Source organism: Macrotis lagotis, chromosome 7 (assembly GCF_037893015.1).
Source record: "Macrotis lagotis isolate mMagLag1 chromosome 7, bilby.v1.9.chrom.fasta, whole genome shotgun sequence".
Taxonomy (NCBI): Eukaryota; Metazoa; Chordata; class Mammalia; order Peramelemorphia; family Peramelidae; genus Macrotis; species Macrotis lagotis.
Genome location: NC_133664.1, coordinates 221,760,668 through 221,778,471, shown reverse-complemented (window position 1 = coordinate 221,778,471; position 17,804 = coordinate 221,760,668). Strand labels below are relative to the sequence as shown.

At 36.9% G+C, this 17,804-nt stretch overlaps 1 protein-coding gene across 1 annotated transcript in view; it reads right to left on the bottom strand.

Annotated features, from left to right (window-relative positions):
* Positions 1-17,804, bottom strand: part of CACNA2D4 (calcium voltage-gated channel auxiliary subunit alpha2delta 4) — a 182,620-nt gene that overhangs the window by 110,718 nt on the left and 54,098 nt on the right. Inside the window, exons 15-21 of the mRNA XM_074195336.1 lie at positions 17,175-17,252; positions 16,498-16,578; positions 16,255-16,329; positions 13,213-13,299; positions 11,398-11,469; positions 4,006-4,067; positions 2,982-3,049 (exon numbers count right to left, since the gene is read on the bottom strand). Coding sequence (XP_074051437.1) covers positions 2,982-3,049; positions 4,006-4,067; positions 11,398-11,469; positions 13,213-13,299; positions 16,255-16,329; positions 16,498-16,578; positions 17,175-17,252 — 523 coding nt within the window. The remainder of the gene's footprint in view (positions 1-2,981; positions 3,050-4,005; positions 4,068-11,397; positions 11,470-13,212; positions 13,300-16,254; positions 16,330-16,497; positions 16,579-17,174; positions 17,253-17,804) is intronic.

The following is a 17,804-nucleotide window of genomic DNA, read 5'->3' as shown; positions in this document are numbered from 1 at the left end:
TAGAGAATAAGCAGACTTTCATAAGAAATAAGTACAATGAATTAAATATTATTTCACAGTTAACACAAATGTAGCCATTTTAAGATCCCATTAAGCTCATTGGTTAATGATTTTTTAAAAACTGATTTGGTAGGACCAAACCCTACTTTAATTTTCACGCTGGATGTCCCACACACATCTCAAATTCAACATATCTTAAACTCTTTCCCTCCAAATTTGTTCTTTGTTTCTGTTGAAGGTATCACCATCCTTCCACTTTCTAAGATTTATAATTTGGCTTTGACCTTGACTCCTTAATCTTTCTCACTTCACATATTCAATTGCTTACCAAAACTTGCTATTTCTACTATGGTAGCATTTGTTGTATCTCACCTCTTCTTTCCACTTTTACAGCTACCATCTAAGTGTAGGCCCACCTCTTTTCTTATCTGTGTGGTTTCCTTGCCTCAAGCTTGTCACTACTCAGGTCTATCCTACACAATGCTTGCCTGTGATTTTCCTTATGCACAGATCTGACCATGTCATTCTTCTCTCTCATCAACTCTACTGACTCCCTATTGCCTCTAGGATAAAATATACCCTCCTTGCATAGCCTTTAAACCCCTTTAAAACTTCACCCTAATCTTTCTAGCCTCATTGGATTCCCAATCCAATACTCTGATCCAGTGAAACTAGTTTCTGTTTCTAATATGACAATTTATATCTTTCAATTTTTACAGGGTCCCTCTCCTATGCCCAGAATGTACTCCTTCTTACTCCACTTCACAAAATCCAACCTTTCCTTCAAGATGTGGCATGAGCAACATCTTCTCCAAGAACCTTTCTTGATTCCCCAACTGCTTTCTCAAATAACCTGGTATATAACTATTTTGCATTCATTTTCCTTATATTTATTTTGTGTATACTTTTATATGTGATTGTTGTCTTCCTCATTAATATATAAATTCCTTGTAGGGATGTTTTCATTCACCTGTATAACCTAGCACAGAACTTAACAAATAGTAGGTGTTTAATTAATGCTTCTTGATTGATTACAAGTGATTTTACCACAAAGTGTCTTCTAATGATACACTGAAATCATTCAAGATTCCTCTAGAAGATACAACAGTAAAAATAACTCCATCGGTGATAATAAACATCAGAGGAAGCTTAACATAGGAAATTTATTTTCTCCAAAGAATTTACCACTTTGATGGAAGATATTCAGCACAGAGTCCATGTAGAAGAGGACTTTCCTGTGGATGGTGAAGTATTCCAGATGCTTCCATTTGTAGATTAAAGACTAGAGCTTAATAGAAAAGCTCTGTAATTCTTCAAAGGAGTTTGGCTTGCCTACATACACACACACCCACACACCCACACACCCACACACACACACACACACACACACAAAACACAGACACACACACACACATGACCAAGTAGATGAAGAATATCTATTGCTTGGATTGCATCATGGATTTGACCTGAAACTTTATACAGATGGACCACAGCTTCAGTCCAAAGCTGAACAAGAGAAAGAGAAGATTGGGTTGTATTGTCTTTGGGAAATGATAATGGTCCCCATTTCTAAGACAAACATTCTATTGGTATTATATAACATGAGGCATGGTACACAAAGGTCTCAAAATAATTAAGAATAAGCATTACAACAACCATGGAAAAGAGTGTGGTGGGTGTGAGGTCTTATATCCACTGAGACCAAGAGCAGGTCAGATAACACCTTTCCCAAGAAAAGGAGTAAAATAAATTATCAAGTTATTGTATGACAGGAAGAGAAGACAGACTAGTCACATACAAGTGAGAGAGAGAGAGAGAGAGAGAGAGAGAGACTGTTCTACTGCTATATTTTTAAGTAACAAAGGTGAAAGTGAGGGAAACCTCCAGCATATTAATAAATCCCCTGTGATGAATGGATAGTTAGAAATGAATACCTTGCATTCTGTATCACTGGAGGAAATTCCTGGATTGATAACATCATTGATCTATTTGAATGTTCTTCTTAAATGCTATTTATTTTTTATCTCATTTTAAAAATTTACAATTTGATTATGTTATAGAATGACCTTCAAATATTTTAATATAGTAATACTACTATTGTTATTGCTAATTATAGTAATGATAAAATATAGTAATGCAATCATTTTATTGATGAGATTCAAGATCAAAAAAAGTTTGGAGAATATTATTCTGAAAGACTCCTGACCCTAGCAGGAACAGTGCCAAATCACAGGTGGTAGGTAGGGTTCTAGGGGTGGCAAACCAGACTGAAGAGGGCTCTTTCTTGTCTCCTAGATTATGCACTATAATTGATTCTCTCTCTCTCTCTCTCTCTCTCTCTCTCTCTCTCTCTCTCTCTCTCTCTCTGTGTCTCTGTCTTTTTGTCTCTGTTTCTCTCTGTCTCTGTCTCTGTCTCTTTCTGTCTGTCTTTCTCTGTCTCTTTTCTGTGTCTCTGTCTTTTTGTCTCTGTTTCTCTCTGTCTCTGTCTCTGTCTGTGTCTTTGCCTTTATGTCTCTCTGTCTCTCTCTCCCTCCATCACTTTCTATTTTTCTCTCTCCCCTTTTCTGCCTCTCTCTTTTATACCTCCTTTTCCCCATTCATCTCAATCTCCCCAATTTGAGATAATGGGTTTAAATAATGGAATAAGAATGGAACTCAGAGGAAGGTACTGTCCTTCAATAATTTGCTTCTTATATGTAACATTCTGTCTTACTCAAATCTCATGGAATTGGACTATTGACAGTTGGCAAGCTGAGTGCTTAATCAATTGTGTTGCCAGGCTGGCTGACTGCTTCTTCATGTCCTGGTAACCCAGATATCATGAAGCTTGCAGACACCTCCTCGCCAGACAGTCACTGTTTGTAGAATCTGTTCCAAAGCAGGGATTTCTAGAGGGTTGCCAAATGTGTTTACCCCAGGGCTGTCCTGTCCATTATTCCAGAAATGAAGAAAAGAAAGAAAGAAACATGACTTTGGCTCACCTTCCTCCACTGAAGTATTTCCCAGGAGGATGTACTCCCCATGGCCTCTGGACAGTACCATTCCCAGACTACATCAGAGAGAAAAGGAAATTATTATTCATCAGCAGTGAATAGTCAGCCCCTAGAGTTCCATATATGGACATTAGGCTGGCCTTGTATCAGCCATGTTATGAGAGCTCTCTCCTTTTTCATACCATTGGCTCTACCATTAAAAACTTTTTCTACAAGTGGTCAACCCCACATATTTAACACTTCCCTGCCCCCATCCATTTCTAGACTACTTCCTCCTTTTCTAGAAAAAGGCACTTGATTAAGAGTCTTTATTCCCCTAATATACTAGAGAATAACTACCTGGGATCCTATAGAAAGATCCCAAAATTGAATAAGTTCTATATTACAAAAAAAAAAATGTCACTGAACCTCCTTGCCTTCTTCCCCTATTGACCTTGCCCTCTCTGGAGCAAAGGAAACCTCAACTGGGACCTTACAGGCTCTTTTCACCTCCAGTATTCCTTAATTTTATCTCATTTCAAGTTCTCACTAATGTGTAAATAGGAGGCCATTCTAATTTAGATAGCTATTGTAGTTATACCTAACATCTCTACCAGTTGAAAACATTACTGATAGCTGTCTCCTTTTTCAGAAACATTTCCTACCTATAAAGAAAAAGGAGTTCTAGAGAAAACAAGTCAGGGAGGAAATTTTTTTTCATTTGTAAGACTATGAAGTCTAACATCCTTGTGGGTCCTTATAACTATAGGTTTTTGGAGGTACAAAAGAAACGGACACAAACTAAATGTTCTCATTGTACAGATGAAGAAACTGGGGGTCAGAGATATATGAGGACCAGCTTATGGAAAAGCTGGATGAGACACCAGGACTGGCTCCCTATTTAATGTTCTTTCACTTATCTTATTCTGTCTTGCTAAGTCAGCACCACTTCAACCCATTACAGTGCCAGTTGTCCAGGCCAGGAGAGGGCTGGCAGTCATGCTACCTGTCTAGCATGAGCCACTCAGCTCACCTGAAGGGTGTGTCACTGATGTCTGTAAAGAAGTAATCATTGGTGAGGAACAGGACCCGCCTCTGGAACAAAAGAGAAGAAAATGGAGTTTGTTTCAGTGTTGATATAAGTTTCCCAGAGGATTGTGACCACTGAAGAGTTTGAAAAATCCTCTTTTCTCATCTTCCTCTCTTTCTCCACTTCTACTCATTTTTTTCAGCTTCCATTCCTTACTGGCACCGATCATCTTAAAACTGCATAGCTAGAAACTATCTCAGGATCCAATAAATTGGAGCCATCACCCCAATCTCTGATTGGAAAGGGAAGTGTTATGCTTATTTTTTGAGACTAGCTGACTCAGCAGCAAGTCAGAGATGGAACAAAGGGTCAGAATAAGCAAATGAAGTGGCTCCCATCTGATACTAAAAATACCTGGGGCTTATATTCACATAATTAGTCTGTTATACACTTCTATAAGGTTCCTTTCAACTGCTAGTTATCCATCTTGTGCAGGTTGTCTTGCAGAGCTTTTTTTCTGTTCAAAGTTTCTGTCTTTGATAACCAATTTGACCAGATTTTCCTTATATTCTCCATGCCTTGTATCTACAAAGTCTTGTCCATTAAAAAAAACCCTTTAAGGTGATTTGCTTAGTGGAAAATGATGCAGAAAGCCAAACTCTGAAGCTTATTCAGGAGATGGTCTTTCTCCTCTCCACAATTCCAACAATCTACCCTGGCTTGATGTTACTTTCCACTGGTTCTCCTTCTCTCTCATTCACTTCCTGGAACAAAGTTCTAGAAAGGACCCAGAGAGAAAGGAAGACAGGTTCAGATTGCTAAATTTAGATTTCAGGGAAACTGGCTTCAGAGAAAACCTTTCTGTATAAGATTTATATTTGATTTGTATAAAATTGCCTTTTTTTGGGGGGGGGGGTTCATCTATTCCAGTATTTCTCCTCTTGATTTATCTATTCCAGAATTTCTTCTTATCAAATAGAGTGGGAGAAATGAGAGGAACAGAGAAGGAGGTGATCTATCATATGCCATAGAGACTCTAGAGTCTCGTTTCAGATATTATTTGAAAATAGTAAAAGGAAGGCAAAAGAATCACTAAGAGAAAGGGGATATTGGGAAACTGGAGCAGGCTGAGGGTGAAACCCAGATGGCAAAACAAGGGAACCCCTGGAACCATCCAGAACTCATTGATCATTGGCAGTACCCAAGCCAGCACTGGCTGCAGGAGAACAACTTTAGGAAATACTGGGTGGATCTAGAGATATAGCACTATCTGCCTGAGCCCATTTCCAGTCAGAACCAAATAGAACTTGAGGGCTGGCTCAATCCCAACAGCAACCTAACATTTCTAATCTAGCAAAGGGAGCAGCTTTGGGTATTCCAGGAAGACTCCATCACTGCAGCAGTGCCCTGAATCCTAGAAAGGTCATAGAGAAAATATAACCTCATTAGTCCCTGAAGCCTGTGGCAGGAGCTTAACACTGGGAGTAGACTCTTACTCAGCTGTGGAAGAAAGGCAGAACATTTAGCTGGGGAGCTGCTAGCCCTGTGATGAGGGGAAGGAAGCCGCCAGCCTCCTAGACTCAGGATGGATGATACAAACTCCGCCACTATTGGGAACCAAACCAAGGAAAATTTGACCACCATGAGGAAATCTCTCATTGATTTGAGAGATAGAGATAATACCCTAAAGAGGATAGCAATTCCATAACAAGTTCAGGTAAAGAATCAGAAAAAAAAAGTCCTGGTCACTGGGACTACAGGAATACCTGGAGAAAATGAAACAAGAAATACAGAATGGAAAACGAGGGAGAAAAGAATAGTAGAGAAAATTGACATCTTAAAACAGATGGCAGAAAGTTTCACTCAAGAACTGAATCCCTAAAAATTAGAATCATCCAGATAGAAATAGATTCAATAAGAAAAGAAATATCAAAATAAAATGAAAGATTGAAAAATAAAAGAAAATCTAAGAATATACTACCAAAAACAACTGACTTGAGAAACAAGTCAAAGAGAGACAATCTAAGAATTATCAGACTATCTGGAAATCATGATCAGAAAAAAAGTCTGAATATTACATTTTAGAAAATTATAAATGGAAACTTCCCAGAACTTTTAGACCAGAAGGCAAAATGAAAATAGAAATAATCTACCAGTTTTCTTCAGAAAGAAAATCTTAAATGAAAACACCCAGAAACATCACAGTCAAAATACAGAGCATCTAAGTCAAAGAAAAAAAATACTATCAACTGTCAAAAAGCAGTTCAAATAGGAAAAAGCCACAATAAGGATTATACAAGATTCAGCTGCTGCCACTTAACAGATGAGGAGAGCTTGGAATATGATATTGCAAAAGACAAGAGATAAGATTTACAATCATAGACTACCTATCTGGTAAAACTAAGTATAATACTAGAGGGGGAAAACTGATGGTTAATAGAAGATGGAAATGTATGTGTCAAGAGAAATATAGAAAGGCACACATATTTGTTTAATCAAATAGAAATATGTAAGGATAAATTGTTTCTATGTTAAGAAAGAGATAAGAAAACCCTGGTATCTTTTAGGATCATTGAGAAAGGTTAAAATTATAGAGTATGTGAATGGTTTTATTCTGTATAGATGGTTTTGGGAGAAGACAAAAATGGGAGATACAAGGTACTATAACAAGAATTTATATTATTATATTATATTATTAAGAAAATGCATTAGATGGAAAATAAGTGCATATTAATGGAGGAATGCATATTAATGAGGGGAACAATTATCCCATGAACCTTACTTTAATCTGAATCAGATAAAGAAAGATTGAACACGATTATACACACCCATACATACATATACATAGATTTCATTATAAAAATACATTAAGGGAGCTAGAAGGGGACAAGAACAAGAAAGGAGCAGAGAAAGCTCTAGGAGGAAAGATAGAATGGGTAAGGGAATAAACCAAACTCAAATGTTGAAGGGAAGAATGTGAAAGGAGAATTAAAAGGAAAGGAAGGAAGAGATCAGGGCTGGAGTAAGGAGAAAAGAAGAGCTGCAACAAAGAGGAAGCCAACTGTTTCACTTATAGGAACACAAGTATCAAGTAAACTCCCTTCTATTACCTTATTTATAAAGAGGGAGATGAGAGCAAGGAAAGGGAGAAATACAAGGGACAAGATGGAAGGAAATAATAAATATCATAACTATGAATGTGAATGGAATGAACTCACTCATGACATAGAAGACAATAGATTAAAAGGATTTGAAAGAAAATAGAAGAATGAATCAAAAAGCAGAATTTAATAATATGTTGTTTATAAGAAACACACTTGAAACACAAAGTTGTATAAAGTTAAAATGAGAGGCTGGAGCAAAATCTATTATGTTTCAGCTGAACCAAAAACAGCAAGATAGACAAAGTTATTTATTATTTTTCTGGACTATGCAGCTATGCTTTTAGGTCTTTATTTTTTTATTTTAAAAAAATTGCTTAATGAGGGTAGCAGTGAAGGGAATAAATATTTAATATAGCACCTACCATGTAACAGGTACTGTTAAGTGCTTTACAAATATTGTTTCATTTGATTTGCATACTTACCCTATGAGGTAAATGCCATTATTATTCAAATTTGCAATTGTAGAAACTGAGACAAGCAGAGGTTAAATGATTTGCCCAGTGTCTGAGGCTGAAATTGAACTTGTCTTGACAGATTAAATTATAAAACTAGATGCTTGCCCAAAGAAAAAATAAATATAATAACAAACTATTTTAAAATAAAAAGGAATAATTTCCCCAAAACAAATAACCTTGACTTAAAAAAAATAGAAATGAGGTATTGGAGATTGATAAAATAAAGAGATCATACTGTTCTTTCAATAGTTCCTCATATGTTATTGACAGTTATTCATAGATATGTGAATATGAGTAAAGTATGACCCCTAATTCCTTGTATACTTGCTATGTAAACCGAAAATTAATTTATAGGTACGGGGTGGGGGGGAAACAAAAGGTAAGTTTGCCTAGTCTAGATTGCTTTGGAGAACTCAAATCAGCTGATTTGAGACTTATAGAAATCAGACATTGGAGGAACTCTACTTGCAGAATTTCTCCAGCCTACCTGGTTTGGGGAAAGGGAAGAGTTTGCAGAATACAGATGGGAGGCCAAGTCAAAATCAAAGCATGGGTCTAAAAAGGATGCATCTACTCTCTATTATTATTATTTTTTGTTTGCCTTTCATGAAAATCTGTTTGTGGAGGAACTTTGAGTCTAATTGTTGCAGGCAGATGCTCTTTTAGCTTAGTCAGATGGGAAGCAGGAGGAGGAGGAGGAGGAAGAGGAGGAGGAGATAAGAATAGCTGGGGGGGAGGGGTGATACTGGGATGGGCCAATGCAAATTCTGTGGGCTGAGTAGATTTTTAAATAAAGAAAAGGTAAGAGCAGAGATTAATGATCTCTTTAAATGATGTTCAATGCTACCAAAATTATATACCAATCCTTCACATTTATATAATGCTTAAAATTCAAAAAGTGCTTTCACACCATGATTCTATGTGGTGGGTGTTAATGAAGAGGTTAAATCGTAATTCTCTGTGGTTATAGTTATATAAATAGCATAAAGCTAAAGTTTCATTCTGATGCCTCTATCATGATATATTAGTGATTTTAGTGGCTGAAAGTTATGCCACATAATCACATAATTTCATAACTGGAATGAACTTTAGAGTCTTAACCAATACTAATATTTATTTAATCAATAATGAATAACTTAGCCAATAACTAATTTATCTTTAAATCAAACTTTTGTGCTTCCCTGTAGCTTCTGCCCACTGCTTCTAATTCTGCCTGCTGGGGCAAAGTAGAACAAATTTAATTTCTTTTCTGAATGACAATTTTTCAAATATTTGAAAGCAATTATCATGTTTTGCTTAATTTGTATCTTTTCCAGGTTAATTTTCCCTAACTATATTAGTTCATCAACATACAGCATGGTCTTCATGGTTGAGGTACTTTGGGCATGTTTTGGTTTGTCACCATATCCTTTTTAAAATTGTGGCACTCTAGGGGTGGCTAGTTGGTACAGCGGATAGAGCACTAGCCCTGGAGTCAGGAGTACCTGAGTTCAAATCTGACCTCAGACAATAATTACCTAGCTATGTGACCTTGGGCAAGCCACTTAACCCCCTTTGCCTTGCAAAAACTAAAAAAAAAATGTGATACCCAGATCTCAACACAGTATTCTAGATGTAGTATATTGCCTACCTAGTCCTCATGTCCATATCATACATAGCCTTTGTCAAACACTGACTTAGACTGAACTTAAAGTTCAACAGAATTCCAAGATCTTTTTCAGATGAATTGTTCTCCAGTCACACCTATATTTGAGAAACTGATTTTTTTGAGTGATACTAAGTAAGACTTACATTAAATCTATTAAGATTTATTTTATTAGATTCAACTCAATATTCTAGCCTGTCAAAATCTTTTTAGATCTTCACTTTCATTAAACCTTGCCTCTCCCTACTAGTTCTGTTCTGTCTATAAGTTTGAGGGTCATTAAAATCAGTGATCTTATTCAAGTCATTGTTTAAAATGTTAAACAAATCAAAGCTAAGGAGACAGACCTAGAGCAGCTCCTCCCAAGTTAATACCAAACTTCAAATCTATTCAATCTGTTCTGAATCAATTTAGTTATACTAACATCTAGCCTATATGATTTCATATTGACCTCAAAAACAGCTTGAGAGACTATGCCAAATTTAAGTAAATTATTTTTACAACATTGCCATATGCTACCAGTCTAGTATCTTTTTTTTTAAATGGACATCCTTGGTCATTTTATTTTAAATGATCTGTTTTTATTTTTATTTATTTTTATTAAATTTTTATTTTTTCTAGTTATATGTAAAGATAGTTTCAACATTCATTTTCTGTAAGATTTTGAGTTCCACATTTTTTGCCTCCCACTTTTCTCTCCTATGATAGTGATCTGATATAGATGATACATGTACAATTAAGTTAAACATATTTCTATGTTAGCCTAAATGATCTGTTTTGGTGAAATTGTGCTACTGGGTTTTTTTTTTTTGTTATTTTTTTTGTGTGAATACTACTTCCTTTTCTTTCCCTGGCCCTAGTGGCAAACTTTTTTTGAAATCTTTCATTTAATTTTTAAAGACTTGTTGATATGACACAGTCATTTTTGAAAGATAGCCTCTTCCCTGTCTATCCCATTATAAGACTTTCCTTGCAAAGAAAGGAAAAACCAACTTAAAGAGACTTTATTTGATGACTACTTACTTTTCAAGATGTTCAGCAACTACACCTATAATAATTCATTGTAACATTTTGCCAAACATTTAAGTAAAATTCACTAGCCAATAGTTTTCATCTGTTTTTTAAATCAGTATAACACCTTTTTCCAGTCCTACAAAATCCCTTCTAGTCTCCATGATCTTTCAGAGATCTCTGACAATCTATGGCTTAGCAATAACATTAGCTAGTTCTTTCAGTACCTTAGAAAACTTGGTAACATTCATTAAGGATATCTGACCTGCACCTTTTTATCTTGACCACAAGAACAGCCAGAGAGCCTTTGCCAAATTTAGGCAAATCATATCAACAACATTCCCCTGTCCTTCCAGCCTGCTTAAAAAAAAGAAAGAAGGATAGTCTGGAATGACTTGCATTATTCCTATTATTTCTTACTAGCTTTTTTCTTATCTTTGCTTTAAACTCCCTATTAGTCATTTATTTTGTCTATACCAGTATAAAGATTATTTTCTTTGGCAGAGAGAAGAGAAGGTAAATAAAGTGGTTTTTACTTCTGTTTTCTCTAATCAGAGTTCTATCAGTGTCAATAAGTCATCCTGTCTCATCTTTTAATCTGCCTTTTATGCCTAACATAGCTCATTTTTTCTTCTTAGCATTCCTTGACAGTCTCATACTTTTGATCTCTCTCTCTCTCTTTCTCTCTCTTTTTTTTTAGGTTTTTGCAAGGCAATGGGGTTATGTGGCTTGCCCAAGGCCACACAGCTAGGTAATTATTAAGTGTCTGAGGCCAGATTTGAACTCAGGTACTCCTGACTCCAGGGCCGGTGCTCTATCCACTACACCACCTAGCTGCCCCCTGATCTCTTTTCCAAAATAAACATCTCAGTTCCTCCTACCAATCTTCCATGAGCATGATTTCTAATTTCCTTATAAAATTCTGACCATCATGATTGGCATGTACTCATCAGTATTTCATTAATATCCTGTTTAAAATGGGGAGTCCAGATTGGGACACAGTACTCCAAAGGTGTTCTGACTTGAGCAGAGAAGAACCAAGATCTTCCATTTCCCAGTCCAACAGGGAAAGATTCCTCACCCCATCTGGGACTTCAAGTCTCTGTTCATACCACCTTACCCCCTTGTCCACAGGAACTTTCACACCCATAGTGAGAGACCCGGTTTCCCCATTTATCATGGCTGTTCTGAGCTGCAAAGAGAAGAAAAACATTGTAATTTATCCCCAAGCTCATACTGTAGCACCGGAGAGGATGAAGGATACTAGACATCCCAGTTTAGTGAAAGTGAAGATAAACAATGTCAGTCTCTGTTTTCTTTAATCTGGACAGATTATATTCATGGAATTCAGAACTGATTTTGGAATTCTTGGGAGTTCATTGCAATCATTTAATTCAATACAACTAATTATTTATGAAGTACTAGCTTAATGTTACAAATCACACAAAGATGGAAAACCTTTGAAAAGGTTATGGTACAATTACGTTGGCTACACAAATAATTATGCTACAAGGTAGAGAGAGTTAAGAGAAAAAAAGACATTTGGATAAGGTTCTAGAAAAATCTAAGGTGAGAGGAATTACTTTAAACTGGAGGGATGTGGGTTATAGTCAACCCAGGTTATGAACAAAAAGGATTGCAAGAGTAAGAAAAAATCTGCTTCATTAAAAAATGAAGAAAAATTCCAGTAAGTAGACCCAACAATCCCTACAACAATGGCTGCAGAATGGGCCCAAGTGTAGGTGATTGTAATTGGCACAAACCTCAGGTCAATTATTTTACTTTTGGGGGAAAGCCTTTTATCAGGGAAAGAGGCTGAATTATTCATTGTAATCATGAAAATCAGTGGACCTTAGGTTTTTATAATTCTATAATCTATATCATATATGACTTACATACATTCTATCATTCATTCTCTGAACAACCCAGGGGTGGAGGGAGGACAGTATGATTCTGCTTCCATTTTACAGTAGGAAAAACCAAGAAGGGAGTGAAGGGTTCCAAGTCATGTAAATGTCCATAGCAGAATCAGGTCTAGAATCAATGTGCACAGTTCATTCATATAGTGTTTGCTAAACTCCTTCTTCCCAGCACCCTGGGAATGGAAGCAGTGCAAGTGTAACTATTCTATTTGAACATGAGCAAATAGAGGGTCTTGCCTAGGATCCCATTCTACTTCAGAGAGATACAAATTTTTAGATTTGGTCCAGAATTTTAGTTTGGTGGGAATATGTTTTGCTTATGAGGGTTTTATTGTGTTTTCATTGTTGTTATTGTTTGTTTTCCAGTCCAGTATCAATAGTGTGAGGCTGGGGGAAATGTTAATTGAAATTAAAAGAAATTCTTTAAACAGGAAAGTAGGACTTGAATATGAATTTTTTGACTCCACATCCAGAACTCTAGCCTATACCTGAATGCTCCCATTCATACATTTATTCCTTTAGCATATCTATTCCTAAACTCAGAGCATTTTATTTGCTGTGATTTTATTCAGAATATCGAGCCCTCGTTTGCTTTAAAGTGAAACAAACAAACAAAACAAGGCTCTACTACCCACTTGTTCTCTAGTATAGGTACTTGTAAAAAGAAGAAATTGAATGTAACACTTGCATGCATGAGCACAAAGGGGCTTGTGGATATTTAGAAGCATCAAGGAGGAGCAAGTAGGTAGAGCACTAGGTCTGGAGTCAGGAAGATCTGAGTTCAAATTTGGTCTTAGATACTTATTTAGCCTTGTGAACCTGGGCAAGTCAATTCACCTCTGTTTGCCTCAATTTCCTCACCTGTAAAATAGGGATAATGGTAGCATATATCTACCAAGGCTGTTGCAAGGATTAAATAATTGTAAAAAGTGCTACATAAATATGAGCCAGGATTAGTGTTGTCATTGTCTAAGTTGCTCTCTCTACCCTTTCCACCCCTTCCCCTCACTCACAATTTCATCTTGGTCTTCCCATTCTACTTCAGAGAGATCCACGCTGTTGTAATTGGGCTTGGGCTTCCATTTCTTTCCATCTTTGTACTGGAGTGGGCAAGAAAACATATGAGTAGGATGCAATCCTACCTTCCTTCCTGGAGCTTCCCTAGATGCTCATAAAAGCAGAGATTCCACAGAGGTCAACAATTCCACAAATATGTCTTTTGTTTCTACCTGTGTAAGGCACTTGGTGAAGGATCATAGTCTTTCAGTCAGTCAACAAACATTTATTAAGTCCCTCTGTCAGACACTCTGCTAAGTGCTGAGAATACAAAAGGAGGTAAAAAGCACTACTGACTTCAAATGTTTAAATAAAGATGGTCCCTCAAAGGTTAAATAATTTTCCATTTTTTTGGTAAGCATATAGAACCATTAAAAACTTTTGTTTCAGAGAAGTGAAATGAAGTTCTTTTCATGGTGGCAAAAAGGACTGGAAGCAAAAAGGGTGCCCATCAGTTGGGGAATGACTGAACAAATTGTGTAATGGAATTCTATAAGAAATGATGAAAAGGGCTCGGTCAAAAACAAACCATCTTGGGAAGTTGATATGAACTGATACAGTGAAGTGAGTAGAGAACCAGGAGAATAATTTACACAATAATAGCAACATTATAATAAAAACAACTTTGAAAGAATCAAGAACTCTTATCAATGTAATGACCAACCATGATTCCAGAGTCCCTTCCTCCTGACAGAGAGGATATAGACTCTGTATGAAGGTTTTAGACACAAATTTTTTAATTTCATCCAAAATTTTAGATTGGTGGGAATTTGTTTTGCTTATGAGAGTTTTGTTGTTTTCATTGTTGTTGTTGTTTGTTTGTTTTCCAGTCCAGTATCAGTAGTGTGAGGCAGGGGAAAATATTTGTTAATTGATATTAAAAGAGATTCTGTAAACAGGAAAGTTTAATCTGACTATAGTGTTAATATGCCATCAGTTGGATGATAAGTAGCTTCTGTTATAATAATTAGTATTTAAAGTTACAAAGTGTTTCCTCACAAGGAACTGAACTGCTCCATTGTAGCAGCTAATGGAATTACTATTATGCCTCTTTTGTTAATGAGAAAATTGAGATTCAGAGCTCATTCCATTTCCCCCCTTAGATATACAACTAATAAGTATCAGAATCAGGATTGGAAACTTGATAAGTAAATTCAACATTTTCTCCCATTATTCCCCAACCTCCAGGACACTATATCAGAATAGTGGCAGTGAGAATAGAGAAGATAGAAGAGACTGTGGCCACTAGTTCCACCTAAGATTGAGTTAATTTTTGGGAGAGCTACACCACACCATTGACTCATTCATGCTGAGAAAGAACTGGGCAGGTGGCAGTACTGGGTCAATTTAGAATTCGGAGCTAGATCTGTGATTTCACTGATATAGGGAAGTCCTAGAGGAAGAAATTTCTAGTAAACACCTTCTCTTTAACTTCTCTTCTTAGAGAGTTGCTTAGAGCATTGAGAGATTAAATGACATGTCCAGGGTCACACAGCATGTGTCAGAGGCAGGAATTGAATGCAGATGCTCTAGACTTGGAGACTAGCTCTCTATCTAGCATGCTGTCTCTCAATTTTAGCAAGATGGAACCTTCTAAGGATCACTGCAAAATCTTGAGTTTAAAAACCTCATCTTTATAAATCCAAGATGGGGGATGCATGGATTGAATTCAGGGAGAAAGATCTAGTGAGTTTGGTGACCTGCAAACTCAATATGTAGTTTTTGTTCAGTCATTTTTTAGTCATATTTTATGCTTTGTGACCTCATTTGGGATTTTCTTAGCAAACATATTGGAGTGGTTTGCCATTTTTCCTTCTCCAGCTCATTTTTACAGATGAGGAAACTGAGGCAAACAGGGTTAAGTGACTTGCCCAGGGTCACACACAGCTAGTTTGTGTCAGAGGTTGAATTTGAACTCAGGAAGATGAATCTTCCTGACTCTAGGCTGGCATTCTGCCCACTACTCCACCTAACTGCCCAACTATGTAGTTGGCTGGCTAATGCAATTTCAGGCTGCATTATGAGAGGCAGAGCATCTTGCAGGGTGAATAATTTCACTGTTCTCTTTCCTGGTCAAACTATAGCTAACATAGTATGTTCTGTTGTAGTGTTGTAGGAGACAGACATATTTTGACAAGGAGAGCTGCAATGGGGGTGATGGAGAAAATGCCATATAACAATTTGGCAATCCATATAAGAAAAAGAAGAAAAGAATACTGGGTGTTGGTGGGTAGGGGACATGATAGTTGTATCAGATGGGTTGTTATGTGGAAAAGGGGCTTAGATTTGCTCGTTTGGCCCTAGAGGACAGGGCTTGGAGCAAAGAGTGAAAGTTGGAAAGAAGAAAAATTAGGTTTGATACGGGAAAAACTTCCTAACAATTCAATCTACCTGGAAGTGGGATGAGCCAGCTCATCCTTGTCCTTTATCTGAAGTCTTAAAGGACTTCTATCAGTGGGCTGTGGAGGGAATCCTATTTTAGGAATGGGAGGTAGTAAATGGCTTCGGAGGTCCCTTCTAATTCTGAACTTGGGTAATTTTGTGAATTATCAATTTATTCAAACTTCTATTTCTTTCTGGCATGTGCTGCTTCCAGACAAATACATGTATGTTGAATATTCATGAAATGCTTACATTTTACATACAAAATGGTGGTCTTCCCAGGGCATGTTCTGGTTATATAATTGCTACATTCCCAGTGGGAAATTCAGTGATGCAAGTAGGTTATGGGAAATAGAAGCAAGGAGAGCCTAGGGACCACATGCTATGGGATTTCTGTATCTCATAATTTAGCACTTTGGTATATATTCTTTTGGAAGGCTTATTATTTGTTTCTCATTCTGTTATCTTTACAAGAAGGTTATAAGCTTCTAGAGAAAGGGATGATGCCTTACATTTTCTTACATTCTTTACAATACTTAGTGCAAGAGGACAAAAAACACTGATGAATTGATTTCATGAACCACCCCAACTGCCCATGTAAAGGTACATGTACCTACCAAAGGTCGGAGATCAGGATGTGAAAGGATGTAGCCATTGTTAGTGTTCAGAAAGGCATAACCATGCACCCCAAGCTGTAAAAGAAAGGAGTGAAATATATATATTTTTGCTCTGTTCATTCTCTTCTTTAGATAAACAGGTGGAGGGAGTCTCAGAGTCATTACAAAGTCAGAATGAGTTAATTTGCCCAATAGTTGGGTACCTCCCCTATGGGTACACTTCACCCCACATCAGGACATTACCTTATATCGGGGAGCCAGCTTCAGGAGCTCTCTAAGAGGAACATCAGAACCTACCACACCCAGGAGAATGCCATGTGATCTCTGAAAAGTTGAGCACCAGATTTCAATTTTGATTCAGTTCAATAAACACTTGTTAAGTCCCTATTGGTATGTGGAGCAACTATGCAAATGGAGCCTGGGGGAAATATCAAATTTAGTTCAGTTCAGTTTAGTTCAGATACAATTCTTGCCCTCAGAGAACTTAATGTCATCCTTATGGACAAGAACCAAATTAAAACCTTTTCTAGGCTCTAGAATTAACCCTTTTGGAGACCTTTCTTTGTGTGCACCTTCTAGTTCTATTTTCCCAGAATTATATCTAGGTGTCGTGAGTAGAATTAGCAGGGTGGGTTTGTCTCCTGTGAAGCTGGGGAAATAGTTACTTGTGAAGAAGGATTTCCTGGCTAGTGGAAAAGAAAGTGAGAGAGGATGTGAAATATCAATTAGAGGGTTTTAAAAACAGCATCTGGGAGTTTTCTTGGTTGTTAGCTCTGCCCAAAAGAGGACTTGGAGATATCTAAAAGAACATTTAAATCTGTCCAAAGAATTAAGTTACTAACTATAAAAATCTGATCAGTAATCTGTGGTCATTTCAGTAGATCCACCCACCACAAGATCCACCTTGGGCTGCTACTCACAGTCTCATTCTTTTTGCTGAAGACTGGCATAGCAACTGTGGTCATAAGCAATAGGCTCTGGGGCTGCAATGCAAAGAGCTGCCAGGGAGGAGAGAATCAAAAGCAAAAGGTTAGGACTAAGAAAATTCACAGGGGCCCAAATTTAGAACACTCATATGGTGGCAGGGGATGTGGCACTGATAATTACATAGGTATACTATGGATGAGGAAGATAGGAAGTAAATCAAATTCAAGAAGATGGTTATCTTCCTGCTGCTTGGGGATGGCAGAACCAATTCTGCTGCTTCTCAAATGAAAAGTCTAAGTTCTTAGTGAGGAAATGCCAACAGGGATGAGATTCTAGTGTAGTTCACTTAAATCTGATGTAGTCAAAGCACAGACACAAATCTCAGCCAAGCTCACATTCAAATGTTTAAAGCCTTCTGATGTACTGGCAATATACAATTGATTCTTGTGACTATGAAATATAGATATAACATGTATATCTAGAAAATAACAAAGACATACCACCATGTGAGCACCAAGAAAATTTCATATTTAAGTGTAAATCAAACACATGGCCATTCTGCAGATACAAACCACAGCATAGGCATAATCAAAGGAAAAACAATACCAACATTTGACTTTTTA